Here is an 18,663-nt window from a genome sequence, read left to right on the forward strand (position 1 = left end):
GGAATCACCATGCAAAGTTTCGAATCGATAGGACAAATCTAACCTATTTAAATTAAAGAAAACTGTCCGTGACGTACGGACGGACCGACCCTAATTAGAGAATAGCTTCGCTTTTAATAATATAAAGGTAATAAATGACTATGACAACTTTGTTTTCTTCATATGACCCTGTATATAATAATGGATCTAAAGGAACAAAACAATGGAAGATAGATTGATGTACATCCCCAATAATAATGCACAAAATTACCCCTTCTCTATATTATAATTAGTGGTTGAAATGTGGTGAAAATAAACAAATCAATCATAATTCAGCAAAAGTCCCTAAAGTTGTAAAGCCAACGAATAAGAATATGTTATTATTAAAACTTTGAAAACTAGAGTAATAAACAGCCTATTGTCCCCTTCCTCCCTGGTAAACAATATGTTATTGATTGGTATAATAAAGATATTGCACCCTAACTGAATTGAACTTAATTGGGTTTGATAAGAAAGATTTTGGAAATTTCCAGCAACTTCTAGCTTTATCCTGGTTCCTTGCAATCGATATATAATTTCTTGGATGTTGTACCAGATTTTCATGTACTCTCATAAGGTGACAAAGCGTCTCAAAAATCATCCTTGTAACGTCATAAAAATGAGGGATTATCTATCTCTATTTTAGGGGTTTTCATTCCCAATTCTCCTCTCATCTCCTTCATTTTTATGACGTCACATGGCTGATTTTTGACACTTTGTCTAGCTACTAATACTTCTAGATGGCTAACATAATGATACCTCCATCCCCCGTAATCCCCTCCTCTCCTGCTGAACAATACATGATGTCCATAATAGCAACCTAAATTGACGACAAATTTTCCACTGTCAATATATCTACGTATTCTAAGTCCATTTTATTTGCTTATAGAATTGTTTTTAGTAGCGATGTCTACTCTTTTCCAAGTGTTCTTCTATCCGTCCGTACGTCTATCTGTTAAAATCCAAATCCTTATGGGAATAAAACCATATCGAAAATATATCAGTAATTACTATTAATTAACAGACAGAGTTGACATAAACCAATAAAATGTTTAGTGAAATACTTAAAACAAAGGTTAATATGTGTCTTATATTTTTTCAGACATACGTATACAGACTAATTTAAATCAAAATTTTATGAAGATATTTCAAACTTAAAACAAATACAAATTATTTATTTAATAAAATCTTTGATAAAACATTGGAATTTTACAGATTTATTGGCGTTTAATAAACATATGATGTGATGGAGATACATTTCTATTTCAATCATTTCCTAAAAAATATGTATTTAAAAAATTAATATTAACCTCTGAAAAATCATGTATAGCATCGTATTACAGACAATTTCCCACGAATATTAAAATAAATTATTTTAGATAATTTTTTTACGTCATAATCAGTCTGACACTTTTACTGTGTTCCTAAAGTAGCTACGCTACAATTAAACAAGGATGACAACATCCATGAAAGCGAAGCACTGAAACGGTAGGACAAACGGACATTAACACTTGTATAGTATCTGAACTGAAAAATCGGAACATAAATGTATAAATGTCGAATCAAAATTGTAGGTAAATTTGTTGAAAAACTGCTTAAAAACAGGATAATGTTTATGGACATACTTACATTTTTGGACTTGATTATAGAGTTGCTTCGCTTATAATATTGTTCTTTGTTGTCCCAGGAATCAATATACCAAAAATCAGATCAAACGGATAATTAAAACACTTGAAAAGTTCTTGTTAAAAAAGTAGAAAAATCAACATGTTTAAATTGGACGTACGGACATTCTGGTAATGATTATAGAGTTGCTACGCTTTCTAAATCGTACCCAACTACTACAGGAATCATCATGCAAAGTTTGAAATCGATAGGACAATTCTAACATGCCTAAATTAACGAATAAAAGCTATCTATCTCGGACGGACGGACGTACGGACGGACCGACCCTAATTATAGAAAAGCTTCGCTTTTAAAAAGGGGATGACGACATACATAAAAGTGAAACTAGAGTGTCAGAAAACTATAGAGTTGCTACGCTTCCTAAACAGTACCCAACTATTATAGGAATCATCATGCTGAACTTAAAATCGATAGGACAATTCAGACATGTATAAAATAACGACAAGAACTAACCGTTACTAACGGACGTATGGACGGACCATCCCTAATAAAAAAGCTACGGTTTCAATAAACATTACCAAAGTGGGATTTGAAGATTTTATCATTTTCCTCAGTTTTATACAGCTTGCAAGGCTCTCTTTGATCTTCATACTGTTTAGTAGAGTTTTAAGGTGAGTCATCTCCTTGCCAAAATTCTTCTAAAATACATGAAATAATAACTTTGTATGCAATAATTGAATGATATTTGTACTCAAAGTTTTATAACCACGTTATCTTATTTGTTGGCCTAAAATCTTTGGGTACATCCATGCTGTTTAGAAAAGTTTTTAGGTTTGTCATCTCTTTACCAAAATTCTTCTAAAATACATGAAATAAGCAATAATTGAATGATATTGTATATTGTAACCAAAGTTTTATAACCAAATTATCTTATTCGTTGGCCTAAAATCTTTGAGTACTTTTAATAAATTTTTATATGTTATTTCAAAACTATTAGTGTCCAAACTTAAGATAAGGTAATTTTGTTTATCATCATTTGGGATGTACATCAATTTATCTGCCATTGTCCTATCCCTTTAAATCTCTGGTTATAATGATTACCATTTTTCCTCTTTTATCAGCATCAGATATTTTTGGAAGATTTTTCATCAGTCCCCAATTTTCTCTAGAAATATCTTCTATTATTATGCAAAATATAGGATTTAAAAAAAGATAAGAATATTCATATTGTTTAATAGTAGGTTTTATGCTATATGGAGGATGGGTACGATACAAACTATCCCCTCCCGCCCCCCTCCCCCCCCCCAAAAAAAAAAAAATTATTATTTTTATTTAAGTAGCATGATTGACAGACCGACCGACCAAATAATTAAATACTAGATACTCATTTGTATATGGAATCGTCCAAAGAAATTGAGCATTTCAATCCTTCTAACTAAGTTTATTACTAATCTTTTAAAAATCCGCCAAAAAAACTAAACCTGCAGGGTATACAAAGACACTTAAAGCCCAGTTGATCTTGTCTCTCATTTCTTGGTGTAATAAAAAAGTGCTGGCCATAAAAATCCGTCACTTCTTCCCCCTTCTTGATGTCTCTTCTTGCAAGGAGGTAGGTCTTATCACCCTTTAATAATAAAATATATTTTTAATAGTAACAGGATTTCTTTGTGTCACAATAATTACCATTTTTGTAGATTAAAATTAGCGGTTGAAACGTTTAAACACTCAACTTGATAAACCAAACAATCCAAATTCAGCAAAAGTCCCAAAAGTTGTTAAACCAACGAATAAGAAAATCTATTTGTAAAACTTTGGGGACTAGTGTAATAAACAGCTTATTGTCCCCTCTCTCTCTGATAATTAAGTACGGACAGACTCCATTTATAGAGTAGCTGCGCTACTAAAGATAGTCCTTTATAACCTGGTGATATTTGATAGTATTTACATCACAGCTGTTATTAAACATTGAAATATATTTGGTTATACCAGCTCCTAAATAATATACGATTATTCTAATATATAAGTAAGAGGATGTCTGTCTGTAGCTAGTATTCACATCACAGCTGTTATTAAACATTGAAATATACTTTGTTATACCAGCTCCTAAATAATATAAGATTATTCTAATATAAAAGTAAGAGGATGTCTGTCTGTAGCTGGTATTTACATCACAGCTGTTATTAAACATGGAAATATATTTGGTTATACCAGCTCCTAAATAATATAAGATTATTCTAATATAAAAGTAAGAGGATGTCTGTCTGTAGCTAATATTCACATCACAGCTGTTATTAAACATTGAAATATACTTTGTTATACCAGCTCCTAAATAATATAAGATTATTCTAATATAAAAGTAAGAGGATGTCTGTAGTGTCTGTAGCTAGTATTCACATCACAGCTGTTATTAAACATTGAAATATACTTGGTTATACCAGCTCCTAAATAATATAAGATTATTCTAATACAAAAGTAAGAGGATGTCTGTAGTGTCTGTAGATAGTATTCACATCACAGCTGTTATTAAACATTGAAATATATTTGGTTATACCAGCTCCTAAATAATACAACAGGCTTAAGTCATTCTGTAAGGTTATATTTAAGATTAGTAACAGGATGTTTGTCTGTAACCACCTATATGATTTAGTTCTTCATTTAAGGATGAGAGCTTCTAGATGGTTTTTGGCTATTTTTGCCTCTCTCGAATACACAACCTTTAGATACTATGGGCAAATCCATATAAAAGAAAAAGTGAAGCATCTTATAAATCCATAGAAGGTTTATGATTATTTCTAGGGACGGAGCATACATCCACCCTCCTCAAGAGAAGTCTGCACTTAAAAAAGCATATTTTAGGGTTCCACGACAAACGTAGGAGTCCCAAACGTAGGAGTGGAAAAACATCGGAGTGGACAAACGCAGGAGTCCTAAACGTCAGAGTGGGACAAACGCAGGAGTGGGACAAACGTCGGAGTGGAAAAACGCAGGATTTTTGGGACAAACGTCGGAGTGGACAAACGCAGGAGTCTCAATTTTTTTTAAATTTTAAATTTTTCTTTTATTTTTTATTTTTTTTTTAAATTTTGAATTTTTTTTCAATTTAAATTTTTTTTTCAATTTTGAATTTTTTATACAACCCCCCCCCCCCCCTTCCCTCGGTCCCCTTATTTTTCTTAGTTAGGTTAGGTTAGGTTAGGTTATAGGCTAGGGGGCCGAGCGCTGCGGCTAGGCAGGCTAGGGGGTCGAGCGCTGCGGCCATAACCATTATTTTGTAGACAGGGGTATAAAAAAAATTCAAAATTGTCATATTATTAAAATAGCGGACACTTCTCCCAGGACTGAATTAATACCAGAAAAAAACCTAGTTTTTACCACTTTTACGGTAAAATTTTACCAGCCTTTACGTTTTAAAAGGTGGTAAAATTTTACCGTAACCGTGGTAAAAACACTTTTTGTGGTATTTTCTCACGGTTTTTACCAGCTTTTTTTACCACAATTTTCGGTCAAATTTTACTAGATTTCCGGTAAAATATTACCATTTTAGGACGCAAATTTATACCAGATTTTGACCAATTTTTACCACTTTTTTGGTAAAATCTTACCGCAAATTTCTGTAAGATTTTACCGAAAAAGTGGTAAAACTGTTCAACACCTGGTAATATTTTTGTCCTAAATTGGTAAAATTTTACCGGAAATTGGGTAAAAATTGACCAAAAATTGTGGTAAAATCGGGTGGTAAAAATCGTGAGAAAGTGGTAAAAAACGACTGACCCTAATTATAGAGAAGCTTCGCTTTTAAAAATAGAAAAAATTATAAAATTTTTTGTTGTATTTTTATATTTATTTAACTTGAACATAAAATAATAATTCTAATAATCAGCAGCCGTTCTCAATGTCGCGCAGCTGAGGACCCTTGGGTGCGCCGCCAAACACACAAGTGTTCTTGATTCTACTGCTCTGGCCGAAAACTGTTGCGCAACCTCCTGGAATTGCTGGGCACCGGCCCCATTCCCTCGTATAACTGATATTCAACCTGGAATAAAATTGCTCATTAGTTAATTAGATAATTACAGGGATATAAAGGGATAAGACAATGGCTGATAAATTGATGTTCATCTCTAATGATGATACACATCGTTACCCCTTCTGTAGATTACAATAAGTGATTGAAATGTTAGGACACTCAACTTAATGAACCAACCAATAAAAAATCAATAAAAGTACCCAAGGTTGTTAGGCCAAAGAATAAGAAAATGTTATTTGAAAACTTTGGGGGCTAGTGTAATTTACAGCCCAATGTCCCATCCCTCCCTACTAAATATCTAATCTATAATACAAAGTAGAACGATGTCTGTCTGTCTGTCCGTCCGTCCCAAAGATAAAGCCTATACTCGCTGTTTACGCAAATGTGTCAGAACTTCCCCCCCCCCTTACTCTCACACCTAAAATTTTCTTTTGAAAGCAAAAATAAAAGTGTGTAGGTTCGACTCCCCCTCTCCCCCCTCATTCATTTCCTACAGGCATCTTGACACGTGGCAAAAAAATCAGCAAACTTATCTAACTAAACATCTTTGAAAACGCAGAACGAGAAAAAATAAAGGGAAAGCTTACCTGGAAAACATAAGCAGTAACAACATCCGTGGCTAACAAGAACAGGCTGGGGCCATAGTACTCGGCATTACTGATTATATGCTTCAAACTGTTGGGCAAACTTCCCTCCATCACGTGGCGTATGGAGTCGCTGAACGCGGGGTCCTAAGTTATGGAGGATTAAATGAAGGAAGGAAGTGGACTGTTTATTACACTAGTCCCCAAAGCTTTATTTTCTTCTTCGTTGCTTTAACAACTCTAGGGACTTTTATTGAATTTTGAATGGTTGATTAATCAAGTTAAGTGTCTAAAGCTTTCAACAACTAATTATACTCCACAGAAGGGGTAATTTTGTGTATCATCATTGCTGATGTACATCAATTTATCCGCCATTGTCTTGTCCCTTTAGATCCCTGTCCCAAACAAGTACTAATATTAGATAAATTTAGACCTAAACCCCAGGCAGGGAGGGTAAAATGGTGTAAATGTCATAATGGTATCCAAAGTTTCAGAAACAAGTTTACTTATTCGTCAACTCAAAAACTTTGAGTACCTAATTTTTATTAGGTAAATCTTGATTTAATTTCAATACTTCGTCTTTTGTCCTATCCCATAAGAACCATGTTTCCCGTTGTGTCTACAGAAACGTAAATTATTTTAGTACAATCTTTTTTTAAACTTAAACAATATTTTACTTCGTCTTAAATCATTTAATAACCCATTCCTGAATAGCCTTCTTTAAGAAGTTGAGCATAGATTTTAGCAAGGCAGCCCGCTGGGGTAGGCAGGTCAAACCAGGCTTGGGTACATCCTAAATAGAGATAGGTTGTTAGAAGATTTTAGCAAGGCAGCACGCGTGGGTAGGCAGGTCAAACCAGGCTTGGGTACGTCCTAAATAATCAGATAGATTGATATTAATAATATGTTTTGTTATATTTAACTATTTTCAATAGTATAGGGCTACGTTATAGGATTTTATTTTTATTTAAGCAAAGTTTGTGTTATACAATATAAGATTAAAATCAATATTTCTTCATATATCCTATCTCTTTTTTACATTTTCGCATATCTTTATAATATTTTATCATTTCTTATTCAACTTCTATAAATGCCAGGAAAGGAAGTTACACTGGACTGTAAGTTTTACTGGTCTTGAAGGTTTAATCAACACATCTCTCATTCGTTGGCTTGCAACTTAAAAAACTTATCGTCCATTGTCTTATCCCTTAAGATCCCTGTATAAATAAACAATGCATACCTGTTGAATAAGATGAGAAGCTAGCCTAGAGCTAGAACCTGAGCCACTAGGACCAGCAATGGGATCAACAGCATCCGCATCCTGAGCCGCCGCCAGCTCCTCCTGAGCGGCTATGGCCGCTACGTCATGAATAGTTTCTGCCTCCTCAATAACTTTGGTTAGTCGTTCCTCTTTAGTTCCAACCTACAAGATTGTTGTTTATGTACTAAAACCATCTATTTCAAAATTGAAAATATAAGGGCACAACTATTATGCCGCTTAGGGGTATTGTACCAAACATATAAATCTTTAAATTTTTGATGACATGAAGCATACCCATGAAAAGTCTAAATTAATTGTTTTATTCCTGATCATACCGTCCCCCCACTAAGATTTTTTCTCAATTACTGAAAAGTCTTATACTGAAAACCAGTTCTAATCCTCCAGATATTACGGTTTCGAAGCCATACTGGAATAAGTTATACCTGGATCTGGAAGGGTTGATGCTTCCTACAGTGGTCCACCTCTAACTCCCGCCTGTTGATGAAGGTTGTTAGTCAAGCGTGGGTCTGAAAAACTTGCCATGTCCAGGTTTGTGATTAGATCTATCACTCTTACAGCCCTAAATAATATTTTTTATTCCATCGTATTATAGATAGCTTTCTGTGGATATTCAAATAAAAATCATATAATTAAAGCCAGTTTTGTTAGCCCTGAGAGGCTTAAGGCTTAGGCTACCAAAACTGGTACTTGTATTATGATTTTTATTTGGAAAATGGTCAGTATACATGTTTTATCGTTATGGCTGAGAACCGTTTCTAATCGATTTTAATTTGTTTCGAAGCCACGCTGGAAAAAGAATGAAAAACAAATTTTTCTAAACTTTTGAATATATTTCTTATTATAAAGAATCTACTTTATTATAATACGCTTTGTTTGTCTGCTTTATACGTCTGTGATGCAATCTTTAACATGCGATCCTTTTCAAGACAGACGGCGAGAAACCAGTATATAATTTACTACGTCCGTCGGTCATGCTTTAAAAGACAAAGAAACTTATTTTTATAAATTGTGCGTATTTTTCTTTATTTCTATGATATACATTATGGATGATGTCAACCTTGTTTTTTTACCTAGCTTTCAGTGTAATACTTGTATATCAAAACATGAAAAACATACCTAGTAACAAAAGTAATGTGTTCCAATTCACTGCTGAGCCACTGTATGACCTTAAGGAGTGACTCCAACATGCCGCAGGACACCAGCGCCTCGCCGCCGCTCTCATACGACGCCAGGTGGTACAGGAACAGCCCGGAATACAGCAGACCCTGAATATTTTGGTTAGGTTAAAAAGTTATCATTCCTAAGTAAAGAACAGAATAAAAATATGGAAATAAATATTATATATTTAAAGTAATAAAGAAAGATGGATAAATAAAGATCGGTCTTATATGTATTTGATTTGTTTGGTTTTATTTTCTTCCATTCTAGTTTGTAAAGAGAGTTTAAAAATGCATATTTTAAAAATTAACAATGCTGAGCTTACAAACCGCTGGATCGATCTGTATGGTTCTCCTATTCAATTAGCTTCTCATAAGATCAGGGAATGTTTATAACTATATATATATATTCTCACTCCTAGGAAAAGTAACCCTAATATTGTTTTTTTTTAATTCTTATTAAAACTAAACAGTAAAGAAAGGGCACCCCAGTACATTTTACGAATGCTCTATGCAAGGTGAAATTCTGAGATCTTAAGCTTCAGACAAAAAAAAGCCTTCCTACTTTATAAAATAAGACATGTGAAAAGCCATTAAAGGGAGTGTGAACGTAAAAATTTCTCATCTGATTATCAAATCTTAACATTTACTAAGCACATTTCACTACACTGATCAACCAAAAACGTCCTATTAACAAAAATATCCAGGAATAATGCCTTGATTTTATGGTATTTTGAGAGGGAAAAAGGAAAAAACAGGGAAAATCTGAACGTTTTTGATTCTTATAATGTTTGTAGGGATATTTAACTTGTCATATATAGTTGAAACAATTTACTTACTGTTAAGGATTTATTTTATGCTATAAAATTGCCAATTAGTTTTTTTATAACGTAGTAGTTAGGTAATAAAGACATATTTTAAATTCGTATTATTGACAAAAAAAATACCTCACTGTCTACAAAGGGTTGAATCTCATAGGTTATTTAAAATAATAATATCCTTTTTTATTGTGTTGGACAATAAATAACCCACTTTGGAGAATTAGTTTACACTTTTATCAGACTGTTTATAAAAAAATATTGCGTCTTTATTATTTACAAATTTGTAATTAAAGGTGGGCAAGAGATGGGCCATCTAAAGTTAATTGGATAATAATAAAAAAACCTGTTTCTGGCTTTGTTATTGTATTTGGTTTTCAATAAAAAATATTGCTTATTTTATCAATTTCTAAGTAACTATACATTGGTTTAAAGCAAGGATTATGTTAAAAGTCAGCTTAACTGTTAGGAAAAATCTAGAACTATGTGAAAAAGTTTAATTTTAGCTATAATGGGAGAAAAAATCAATTTATTGGACATTTTATATAATACGGAAAATTTCTTCCTTTCCCTGTACCTTATAAAAATCGTCGGAAAAAGCCGTTTTTTAAGCAAACAAAAGCGCGTTTTGCTCTATCTGTGAGATATTATGAATGAGATAATGTTAAGATTTGATATTAAGATGAGAAAAATTTACGTTCACAGTCCCTTTAAAGACACAATACCTGTAATAATAATGTACAAACTTTTCAACCAATAATAATACCCTGGCCTTTCTAATGATAAGCCTAGGCAGAGCCATGCTGGTGATGCTAGCTCAAGCGTGGTTTACCGTTTAAATAGAACTGAACTACTGAAGCCAATAACCAATTACAGGGTTACGAAAGTTTAAATTGATGTTATTTTTTTTTAATGTTAATATTGAATGTAATATAGTTTTGTAATGACATATAAAATATATTCGATAGAATATAAAAAAATATAGTGCATTCAATATTAAAAAAAATATTTAGATATATATAGTTGTTAACCATATATATGAATCTATTTCCGGCCGGGTTCTTAAAAGACTTAACCTGAAAAATAAAGTTGTAAAATTGACCACATTTTTGGTAAAACTTCCAAATGTGGTAAAATTTAAAAAAAAAAAAAAAATTTAAATTTAGGCTTCATTGTATAGAAATCATTATTTTAAAGTACTACAATTGATTATGAAGAGCTGTAATTAATTTAAAACACAAAAAACGGGGTTTTTTGTTTCGTCAAATTTTACAAAAAAAAAATGGTAAAATTTTACTAATTTCTTGGCTAAAATTTTTGCTGGTAAAATTTACCACGAAACTGGTAAATTTTACCAGCTTGACCAGCTTTACCACTTTTCCGGTAAAAAGGGTGAAATTTTGTGGTACTTCGTAGAACCTGGGCTGCGTTTTACTTAAGCAATGTCCACTTTGACGTTTTTCCCACTCCTATGTTTATAATTATACATTATTCTAAAAACATGATTGGTTTGATTGGCAGAAGAGTATGGTTCTACTAAATAGTTTGTCTTTTTAATAAAAAAAAATATCTGTTTTGATTTAATCCTAATAAAAGAAACTTACCTATATCAGAAAGAAACTCATCTCCTTCAAAGATAGAATCAAAATCACCTGCAATTTATATGAATATATAAATAAAGGATAAAAATATATATAAAATTATTGTATTTATTTTGTATTTAGAATAAATCCCATTAAGAGCTTTTTAGTCTATTTAGTCTATTGTTTGGATTGTATTTTATGGATTAGATAAGAGATCTTAAGGGATAAGACAATAGACGATAAATTAATATACATCCCCAATGATGATAAACAAAATTACACCTTCTGTACATTAAAGTTCGGTCATAACTAGTTTGAAATAAGCTAATCAAAATTTGATAAAAGTACATAAAGTTTTTAGGCCAGCGAATAAGAGACCCGTAGTTATAAGATTTTGAGTACCAGTATAATTTACATTAGAGGACAGGATACACCACGAGATCTTATTTTGGTGCCCATCTTAACCAAATCTTGCTTAATTACTGTGCAACCAACCCTTTGATTGCACGACCTTTGTCTGAAAGTCCTAACTGTGGATAATAATGAGTTGCGCCTGTTTTTGGGTCAAGGCATTCCCCTTACTCTACTTATTTATTACGCACCTAACATAGCAGCAGTAGGAACCAATTTAACCTTTGATTATGACGCGGTGTTTGGGCCCAAATTCGAACCTATTACCTTTACGACAATGAGCGTATGCGCTAAGTGTTAAGCTACAGTCATGGGTTTAGATCTATCTTATACAATTATTACCATTAAATTGTTGGTTTGGTTGTGAGTATTCCATAATTTGATGAGAATTTTCATCCACAGATAGGAGATAGTTATAGAGTAGCTCTCCTATATAGTATTGGTCTTCTGTTATCTAAATATCAAAGTTTATTATATTTAGAATGACAACATCCATAAAAGCAAAGCTCTGAAACGGTATGACAGACGAACATTATATAACTCTAGTAGAGTGTCAAAAGTGAATATTAAAAATATAAATATAAGAGTTTTTAAAAAATTGTAAGAAAATTTGTTGAAAGACTGCTTGATACTGAGTAATGTTTATGGACATACTGACATTTTTAGTATTTGATTAAAGAGTTGTTTCGCTTATAATATTGTAGTTTGTTGTCCCAGGAATCTGTATACAAAAAATTAGATCAATAAGATAATTAGATCACATAAAAAAGTAAAGAAATTAACATGTTTGAAATAGACGGGCATTCTGGTAATGATTATAGAGCTGCTACGCTTTCTAAATCGTACCTAACTACTACAGGAATCACCATAAAAAGTTTGAAATCAATAGGACAATTCTAACATGCCTAAATTAACGACGAACGTACGGTCGGACCGACCCTAATTATAAAAAGGTTCGCTTTTAAAAATGAATTTATTATCACTTGGATCTTACACCAGATTATCACGTACTTTAATAAACTTGTAGCTGGCTAAAATAACGACCCACCCCCTTACCCTATCCCCTCCCCTTATACTGGATGAAGGAACTGAGTAATAAGTAATGTCCTTGTTAGCAAGCTAATTGATGACGATTTTCCCCTGTTATAATATCCACGTATATCCTATATCCTTTATTCTAATTATGAAAGTGCAACAATCAAAGATTTATAAAGCTACCTTTTCGGGTGTAAAGTTAGCTGTCTGATCAAAAAACTTCATCTTTGTTAAGCAGTACAACATATAGTAGGCCTAAAATAAAACCTTAAAATAAATAATATTCTAGATCCAATAAATAAATAAACAAGGATGACATTGACAACATCCATAAAAGCGAAACTCTAAAAACAGAAGAAAGGACAAACATTAACTTGTAGGTCTAAACAAAAATGTACATACATTTGTTGTAAAATTGAGAAAATGCAAGATACAGTAAAAATCATAAGAATAGAATAAATATATCATACAAAAATTTGTTGTAAAAAAAGTAAAAAAGGGCGTCACCGACCGACCCTAATTGTAGAAAAGCTATGCATTTGATAATATGTAAGTAAGTTGACTTCTTGTTAATTTAACCTGTGCAGACATTTGTAGAATATATTCGCTCCCTTTTTCTATTCGCTGGAGATTATAGATACTCATTTTATCCTAAATCAATTAATGGAATAGTTATTTATCGTATTATATGTATTCCGCGGTTATTAAAATGAAAAATTATGCGATTAGACCTAATTTTGTTAACCCTAAGGGCCAGGGATAAGGGATAGGAAACCTGGCCATTAATTAGGTCCCGGCCTAGATTCTAAAGGGATATTGCAACTATTACAAATTACTATCAAACTGGCGGACGCTCCCAAGTAGCTATAGCTCTAAACCAATAAGAATCGGCCTGTTTTTAACAACCAATCACCAATTGGCGAAAATTTTAGAAGCAGACAATTATAGAAAAAATAATGATTTCGTCTGCTACTAAAAAATAAATATAAATGGTGTTAGATCACATTAGCTTAATTATTAAATCTGCTTAGAGTTAAACATTAAAAAAGGGCCATATAGAAAAAACAAAAATAACGGGATTATTTTTTGGAAAGGAGGTAGCTACAAATTTTCATTTGGTAGTTTATAAATTAGATGTTGTATTTTGAATTTTAAAAATTTAATACGGAATTGATACAACACTTTAACCCTAATATATGTACAATACACAATACAACACAGTACAAATATATCACTACATAATAGTCCAAAGAATACTTGATAGAATGTTACCCAAGTGCATATTAATTTATTTATTTTGAATTTTAATTAGCAATGAAATTTTCAAATAAAATTTTTACTCATTAATAAAAATGCAAATAATACAAACTAAAATCTGTCTGAGGGAAACCCAACGATAGCTTTCTGACAGTTCAAATTACCAAAGTAAAAGATAAAAAAATTTTGGGAGAGAAAAAACTTCATTTTAACAAAAGCCATTAATATATAGGTTTATAAAAAGGTTATTTACTTTAAACTAGCTACCTGAATTTGATTCTATACTTTATCTACACACACACACACAGCTTTTTTATTAACGTTTTATACGAAGCACTGCGCCATCCCAAAACTGGTTTATTAGGCTAGAAATAGGCCTAGGCTTGAAATAGGCCTGAAATAATATTTTCCTACGTTTCCCATCCCTTATCCCTGCTAAGGGCCTGGTTTAACAGAACTAAGTTCATTTTTCTGTATTACAATGTTATACTTGGTTTTTCATTACTGCTGAGAACTAGATCGTATCCAGCATATAATAATCGGTTTGTAAACCATACTGGAAATAATTAGATATATTTTTTTAATAAGTTTCCCAATAACAAGCTTTTAATGGATTTAATCCTTATATAAAAGTAACACGATGTCTCTTGTCTGTAGCTTAAGATATCGCTAACCGCTTACTGATATTGTTATCTTTTATAGTAAAGCTTCTTATAGGCTTAAGAAAGCTTTATGGTTACTTTGGGGGAGAGTACCTACACCCTCCCTAGAAAAATCGTACCTTGTACAAAATTAAACCCCCATTGAAAAATACTTTTAGTTTTTGAAACAAATAACTTGTGTGACCCTAGCATCAAGGGAATGTGTCTTAGGCCTCTAGGATCGTAGCCACTGTTAAAAAATATAGAAGAAAAGTTTGTAATGATTGACTTTTAAAGACATGATTAGTAATAGAAAAACGTCGTTAACAAAGTTAAAACTTACATCATTATTATTCCAATCAGATGTTGGGTCATAAGATTCAAACTTTTCTTTATTTTCAACAAAATAATCTAATCCAGTCGATGTAAACAATCTAGAATAGAAAAAAAAATATAGCATCATCCCTAGCTTCTAGAGGCTTTAATCCTAGAGGTGATGGTACCTATTAGACCGCCAGTAAGCCTCTCAGTCAAAAATTTTAAAAATCGGCTAAACATGGTCCGAATATGGCAATCCCTCTTTTCAAAAAAATTCAAAGTTTCCAAACGGGTTTAAATTTAAGACTTAGTTGCGTCTAATGCGCGGCTGCCGAGGATTGATACCTATAAAAAAGGATTTAAAATGTTTTTTCTCGATTGGCTAGACGTACAAATTTAACAACTAACAAAGCCAATAATTTAATTGTCACCTCAATACTGGAGCCATTGGACCATTAGGAGGGTACAGGTACAAATTACCACATTCAACCTTGTGAAAATTGGCAGAATCCATACAGGATTCAGAGCAGAATATCACCTGACAAAAATTGAAATGATAGGAAATATGATGATTACTTTTTTGTTAGTCATTTCATCTAGGGAATAACCAAAGAGAAATGGGACATTGGACTGTAAACTACACTGCACATTGGCTTAAAGACTTTAGATACTTTGCAGTGTCCAAACTGTTCAACCAATAACCTTAATCTACAGGAAATGCACTTGGGTTATACATCAATTTATTGTCCTGGAAAGCTATAAAGCTTTAACCTTCCCCTTTTAAAAGAAAATTAAAAAGGGGTGTGTGTGTAGTTTTTTTCATTATACTAACCCCTGCGAGAACTATACCTGCGATGCCCTAACCCTGCGTGACTATCCTGTACCCAATATAACCTAACTTAAAGAATCATACCTGTGAGCAATTTAGACAAGGATAACCGCTAACCACAGCTTTCAAACAATTTGTACAATTTGTGTTAAGATATTTAGTTGCTAATGTTGACACTACTCCTTTATCAATTAGTATCAATTCTCCAGTCTAAACAAGAAGTGTTCATAATTTTAAACAAGATAAAATACATCAATATAAAAAATGTTTATGAGGAATTTTGTAATTTATTCTTATTCAAAAGTAACAGGATTGAAGCAGCTTGTAGTGCCTAATAAAAATGACAGCATAGAATACAAATGAACAGTTATAGGCCAACATACAGTCTATCGTTGTATTGTATGACGTCTATTTTTATTATTATTATATATATAAACACAGGTCATTTCTTTAACTTTTTATTGATGGAATACAATTGTTTCACTATTAAATAGATCATCAGTTCCAATTAAGATGTATAAAATAAGAGTTAAAAAATATATGTCCTTGCATTTTGAATCCTTTTAATAGACTAAATAATAAGAAAGAATTATGTGTAAGAAAATTGTACCCCTTGCAGGGTTTTTTACAAGTTATATCCTATATGGGCTTAGGGGGGGGGTATTAGCATCTTTACATAAAAAGGGGGAGGTGTTTAAAGGGAATCTTTAAAGAGCAAAAATAGGTCATATTTTATCATTTGCAGTTGCAATGAATACATATTATATAAGAAAAATGCTGCTTTAAATATGGTTCACGTCATGTACTTTAAAAGAAGGAACTTGTCTCTATGTAGACACTTGCTGAAGATTTCATTTCTGGTGTTTAAAGTTTGCATGTTAGATTTGAAAGCTTTCATTATTTCGAAGCTTTCTTTCAAGCAAAGATTGCATTTTTTGGAATTTTGATATGTGTACTGAAGAATTTTGCTAACCTTTAAATCTTATATTTGGTACAGGGTAGCTATATTATATATAAATAAGGGGTATATTTCAGTGCTCGAAAATTACTTTTAGGAAAAGCACCAAGATTGGTTTGCTTACCTGTATATCTCTGATGGCTTTGACATGCCTGCCAGCATTTTTATCATAATGAACTTTTACAGGTAACGGAGTGGGACTTACTAATTCATTTTCTTTAGCGCTTGCATCTCCTTTGGATTTCACATTTCTAAAATATTATCAATTAGAAGAAAATATTTGGTTCTTTCCCTCAAAGTTCCTATCGAGCACTGAAATAAATAGAAAGTATTGGGGGAGGGGGGCTTTTTTTTCTATGCCTAGCCCCTTCGTTGTTCTCTAACCCAACAGGGTTAACCAATATATCCAAACCTGATCTAACCTAAATTAATATATGAGACCGCGTAAAATGACACCAAAAAAATGACGTCATAAGATAAATAACCAATGAGAGGCAAGTATATATTTTACCATTGGTCAATTACAATGTATACTGGCCTCTCATAGGACATCTTTATTATATGACGTAATTTTTTGGTGCCATTTTGCGCTGTTTCTTAATATATAAATTAACGATGAAAAATTAAAGAAAAAAAAAGAGGGAGAAGGGGTTAAATAACTGTATGTCCCCATCACATGTGCCATGTGCCGACTCTCAATTGGGTCTTTAAAATACAACCAGTAGTGTTGGGAATATTAACACAGCCAATTATCAGATTGCAATTTGCTAGCAAACGAAAAAGAAAAAGTATCCAGGTAGTTGTCTTGTTATACTTCTAATTTATAAAGGGAATAGTGGCTTACGCAATAATCCGTAAAATTGTGAGCAAGCTTCCGTCGCACTGTTCTTAATGTTGATCAAACGCATAGTATAATTAAACGCATATTTAAAAACAGTTTGACCTAATAAGCGCATTTGACTGGAATCTCACAACTTTATGGATTATTGCGTAAGCTACTATTTCCTTTATTGATAAATACCTGTTTTAAGTAAGTATGTAATCTAGAAGAAAAAAACCTTACTTTTCTTTACAGTCCTTTATTTTTACTGCAAGCTTTTCTAACAGGGCAGACTTCATAGTTTTGTTGAGGTCGGAGTTTTCAAGTTCTTGTTTTATTGATCTGTAAAAGTTATTGTAAGTTATTGAAGTAAATTGTACATTGTTATTGTAAGTAAATTAATGTACATCCTCAGTGATGATACACAAAATAACACCTTTTGTAGATTTCAATTTGTTGTTGAAACGTTTTAACACTCAACTTAATGAACAAATGAATCAAAATTCAATATTATCGACAAAGTTGTTAAGCCAACATATAGGAAAAGTTACACTGTAAAGAAGGACCATATATGGTTTAGCGGTTGGCGAGATCCTTTAATACAAACAGACAAACATCCTGTTACTTTATTATAGGGATGTAACATGTAATCCTAATATTATACTCACTTTAAAGTGTTTAACAAATGAGTAGATGACCCTGTATAGCATGCTGAAATAGCCAACCTCTCCCAAACCTGTTTTATTGAATAAAATTTTTTTTTTTTTAATCTGTCTTCTTAGATAAAGTTCAGAGCTGGATCTTTAAATCGTTTAATGGTGCGCTAAATCGGGGCGATCCAGTTCGGCGCACCTAGATATTATTAGATTTCAATCTTTAAATCAAAATGGAATGGGCGAACGTAAGCCATTGCCGCGCCAAATCGGGGTGAACTGGATCGCCCCGATTTAGCGCACCACTAAACGATTTAAAGATCCAGCTCAGGATATATTGACAGGGACGGGGGAAAGTGTCGTCAATTTAGTTTACTAACATGGAACTCATTAACTGAACATTTCGTTCATTCAGTAGGAAGAAAGGGGATGGGGTAAATGGGGATAGGAGTATCATTCTTTCAGCCCGCTATGAGTGTCACTTTATTAGAGAACATGATATCTGATGTAACATCCAAGTAATAATAAACCCATTACTACAAGTATACAAAAACACATGGTCATTTTTAACTAAAATTCACCTTAAACATTGGAAGGGTCAAATTTTCAGGAATAAGTTCTGAAAAAAATAACATAATAATTAATGATA

At 32.3% G+C, this 18,663-nt stretch overlaps 2 protein-coding genes and 1 long non-coding RNA gene across 3 annotated transcripts; all 3 read right to left on the reverse strand.

Moving 5' to 3' along the window:
• Positions 1 to 1,172: 1,172 nt before the first annotated feature.
• On the reverse strand, positions 1,173 to 17,093 carry LOC145320106 (uncharacterized). Its single transcript, XM_080162581.1, has 13 exons — positions 17,080 to 17,093; positions 16,666 to 16,792; positions 15,186 to 15,292; positions 14,780 to 14,870; positions 13,118 to 13,189; positions 12,722 to 12,793; positions 11,846 to 11,957; positions 11,114 to 11,161; positions 3,566 to 3,636; positions 3,126 to 3,268; positions 2,746 to 2,809; positions 2,223 to 2,342; positions 1,173 to 1,294 (listed from the first exon to the last, which is right to left on the reverse strand). The coding sequence occupies exons 1-13, from the start codon at positions 17,091 to 17,093 to the stop codon at positions 1,193 to 1,195; spliced, it is 1,143 nt and encodes a 380-aa protein (XP_080018707.1). The 3' UTR covers positions 1,173 to 1,192.
• Positions 5,459 to 6,414, reverse strand: LOC145329529 (E3 ubiquitin-protein ligase HUWE1-like). Its single transcript, XM_080173803.1, has 2 exons — positions 6,256 to 6,414; positions 5,459 to 5,677 (listed from the first exon to the last, which is right to left on the reverse strand). Exons 1-2 carry the CDS (start codon positions 6,364 to 6,366, stop codon positions 5,594 to 5,596), a joined length of 195 nt encoding a protein of 64 aa, XP_080029929.1. The 5' UTR covers positions 6,367 to 6,414; the 3' UTR covers positions 5,459 to 5,593.
• On the reverse strand, positions 7,261 to 10,460 carry LOC145329469 (uncharacterized). The gene is made up of 4 exons (XR_013882938.1): positions 10,235 to 10,460; positions 8,651 to 8,799; positions 7,957 to 8,093; positions 7,261 to 7,675 (listed from the first exon to the last, which is right to left on the reverse strand). It is a non-coding gene; the product is annotated as an uncharacterized LOC145329469 (long non-coding RNA).
• Positions 17,094 to 18,663: the final 1,570 nt, after the last annotated feature.

This window comes from Acartia tonsa, chromosome 1 (genome assembly GCF_053477335.1).
Source record: "Acartia tonsa isolate MP-2025a chromosome 1, ASM5347733v1, whole genome shotgun sequence".
NCBI classification, from domain to species: domain Eukaryota; kingdom Metazoa; phylum Arthropoda; class Copepoda; order Calanoida; family Acartiidae; genus Acartia; species Acartia tonsa.

Excerpts from the sequence above, each read along its gene's own strand:
- LOC145329529 (XM_080173803.1), bottom strand. The coding sequence starts at position 6,366 with ATGGAGGGAAGTTTGCCCAACAGTTTGAAGCATATAATCAGTAATGCC. Across the intron at positions 5,678-6,255 it reads TTACTGCTTATGTTTTCCAG|GTTGAATATCAGTTATACGA; the intron begins GTAAGCTTTCCC and ends ATTTTATTCCAG.
- LOC145320106 (XM_080162581.1), bottom strand. Across the intron at positions 14,871-15,185 it reads CCAATGGCTCCAGTATTGAG|ATTGTTTACATCGACTGGAT; the intron begins GTGACAATTAAA and ends TTTCTATTCTAG. Across the intron at positions 3,637-11,113 it reads TGAGTTTCTTTCTGATATAG|GAGCTGGTATAACCAAATAT; the intron begins GTAAGTTTCTTT and ends TATATTATTTAG.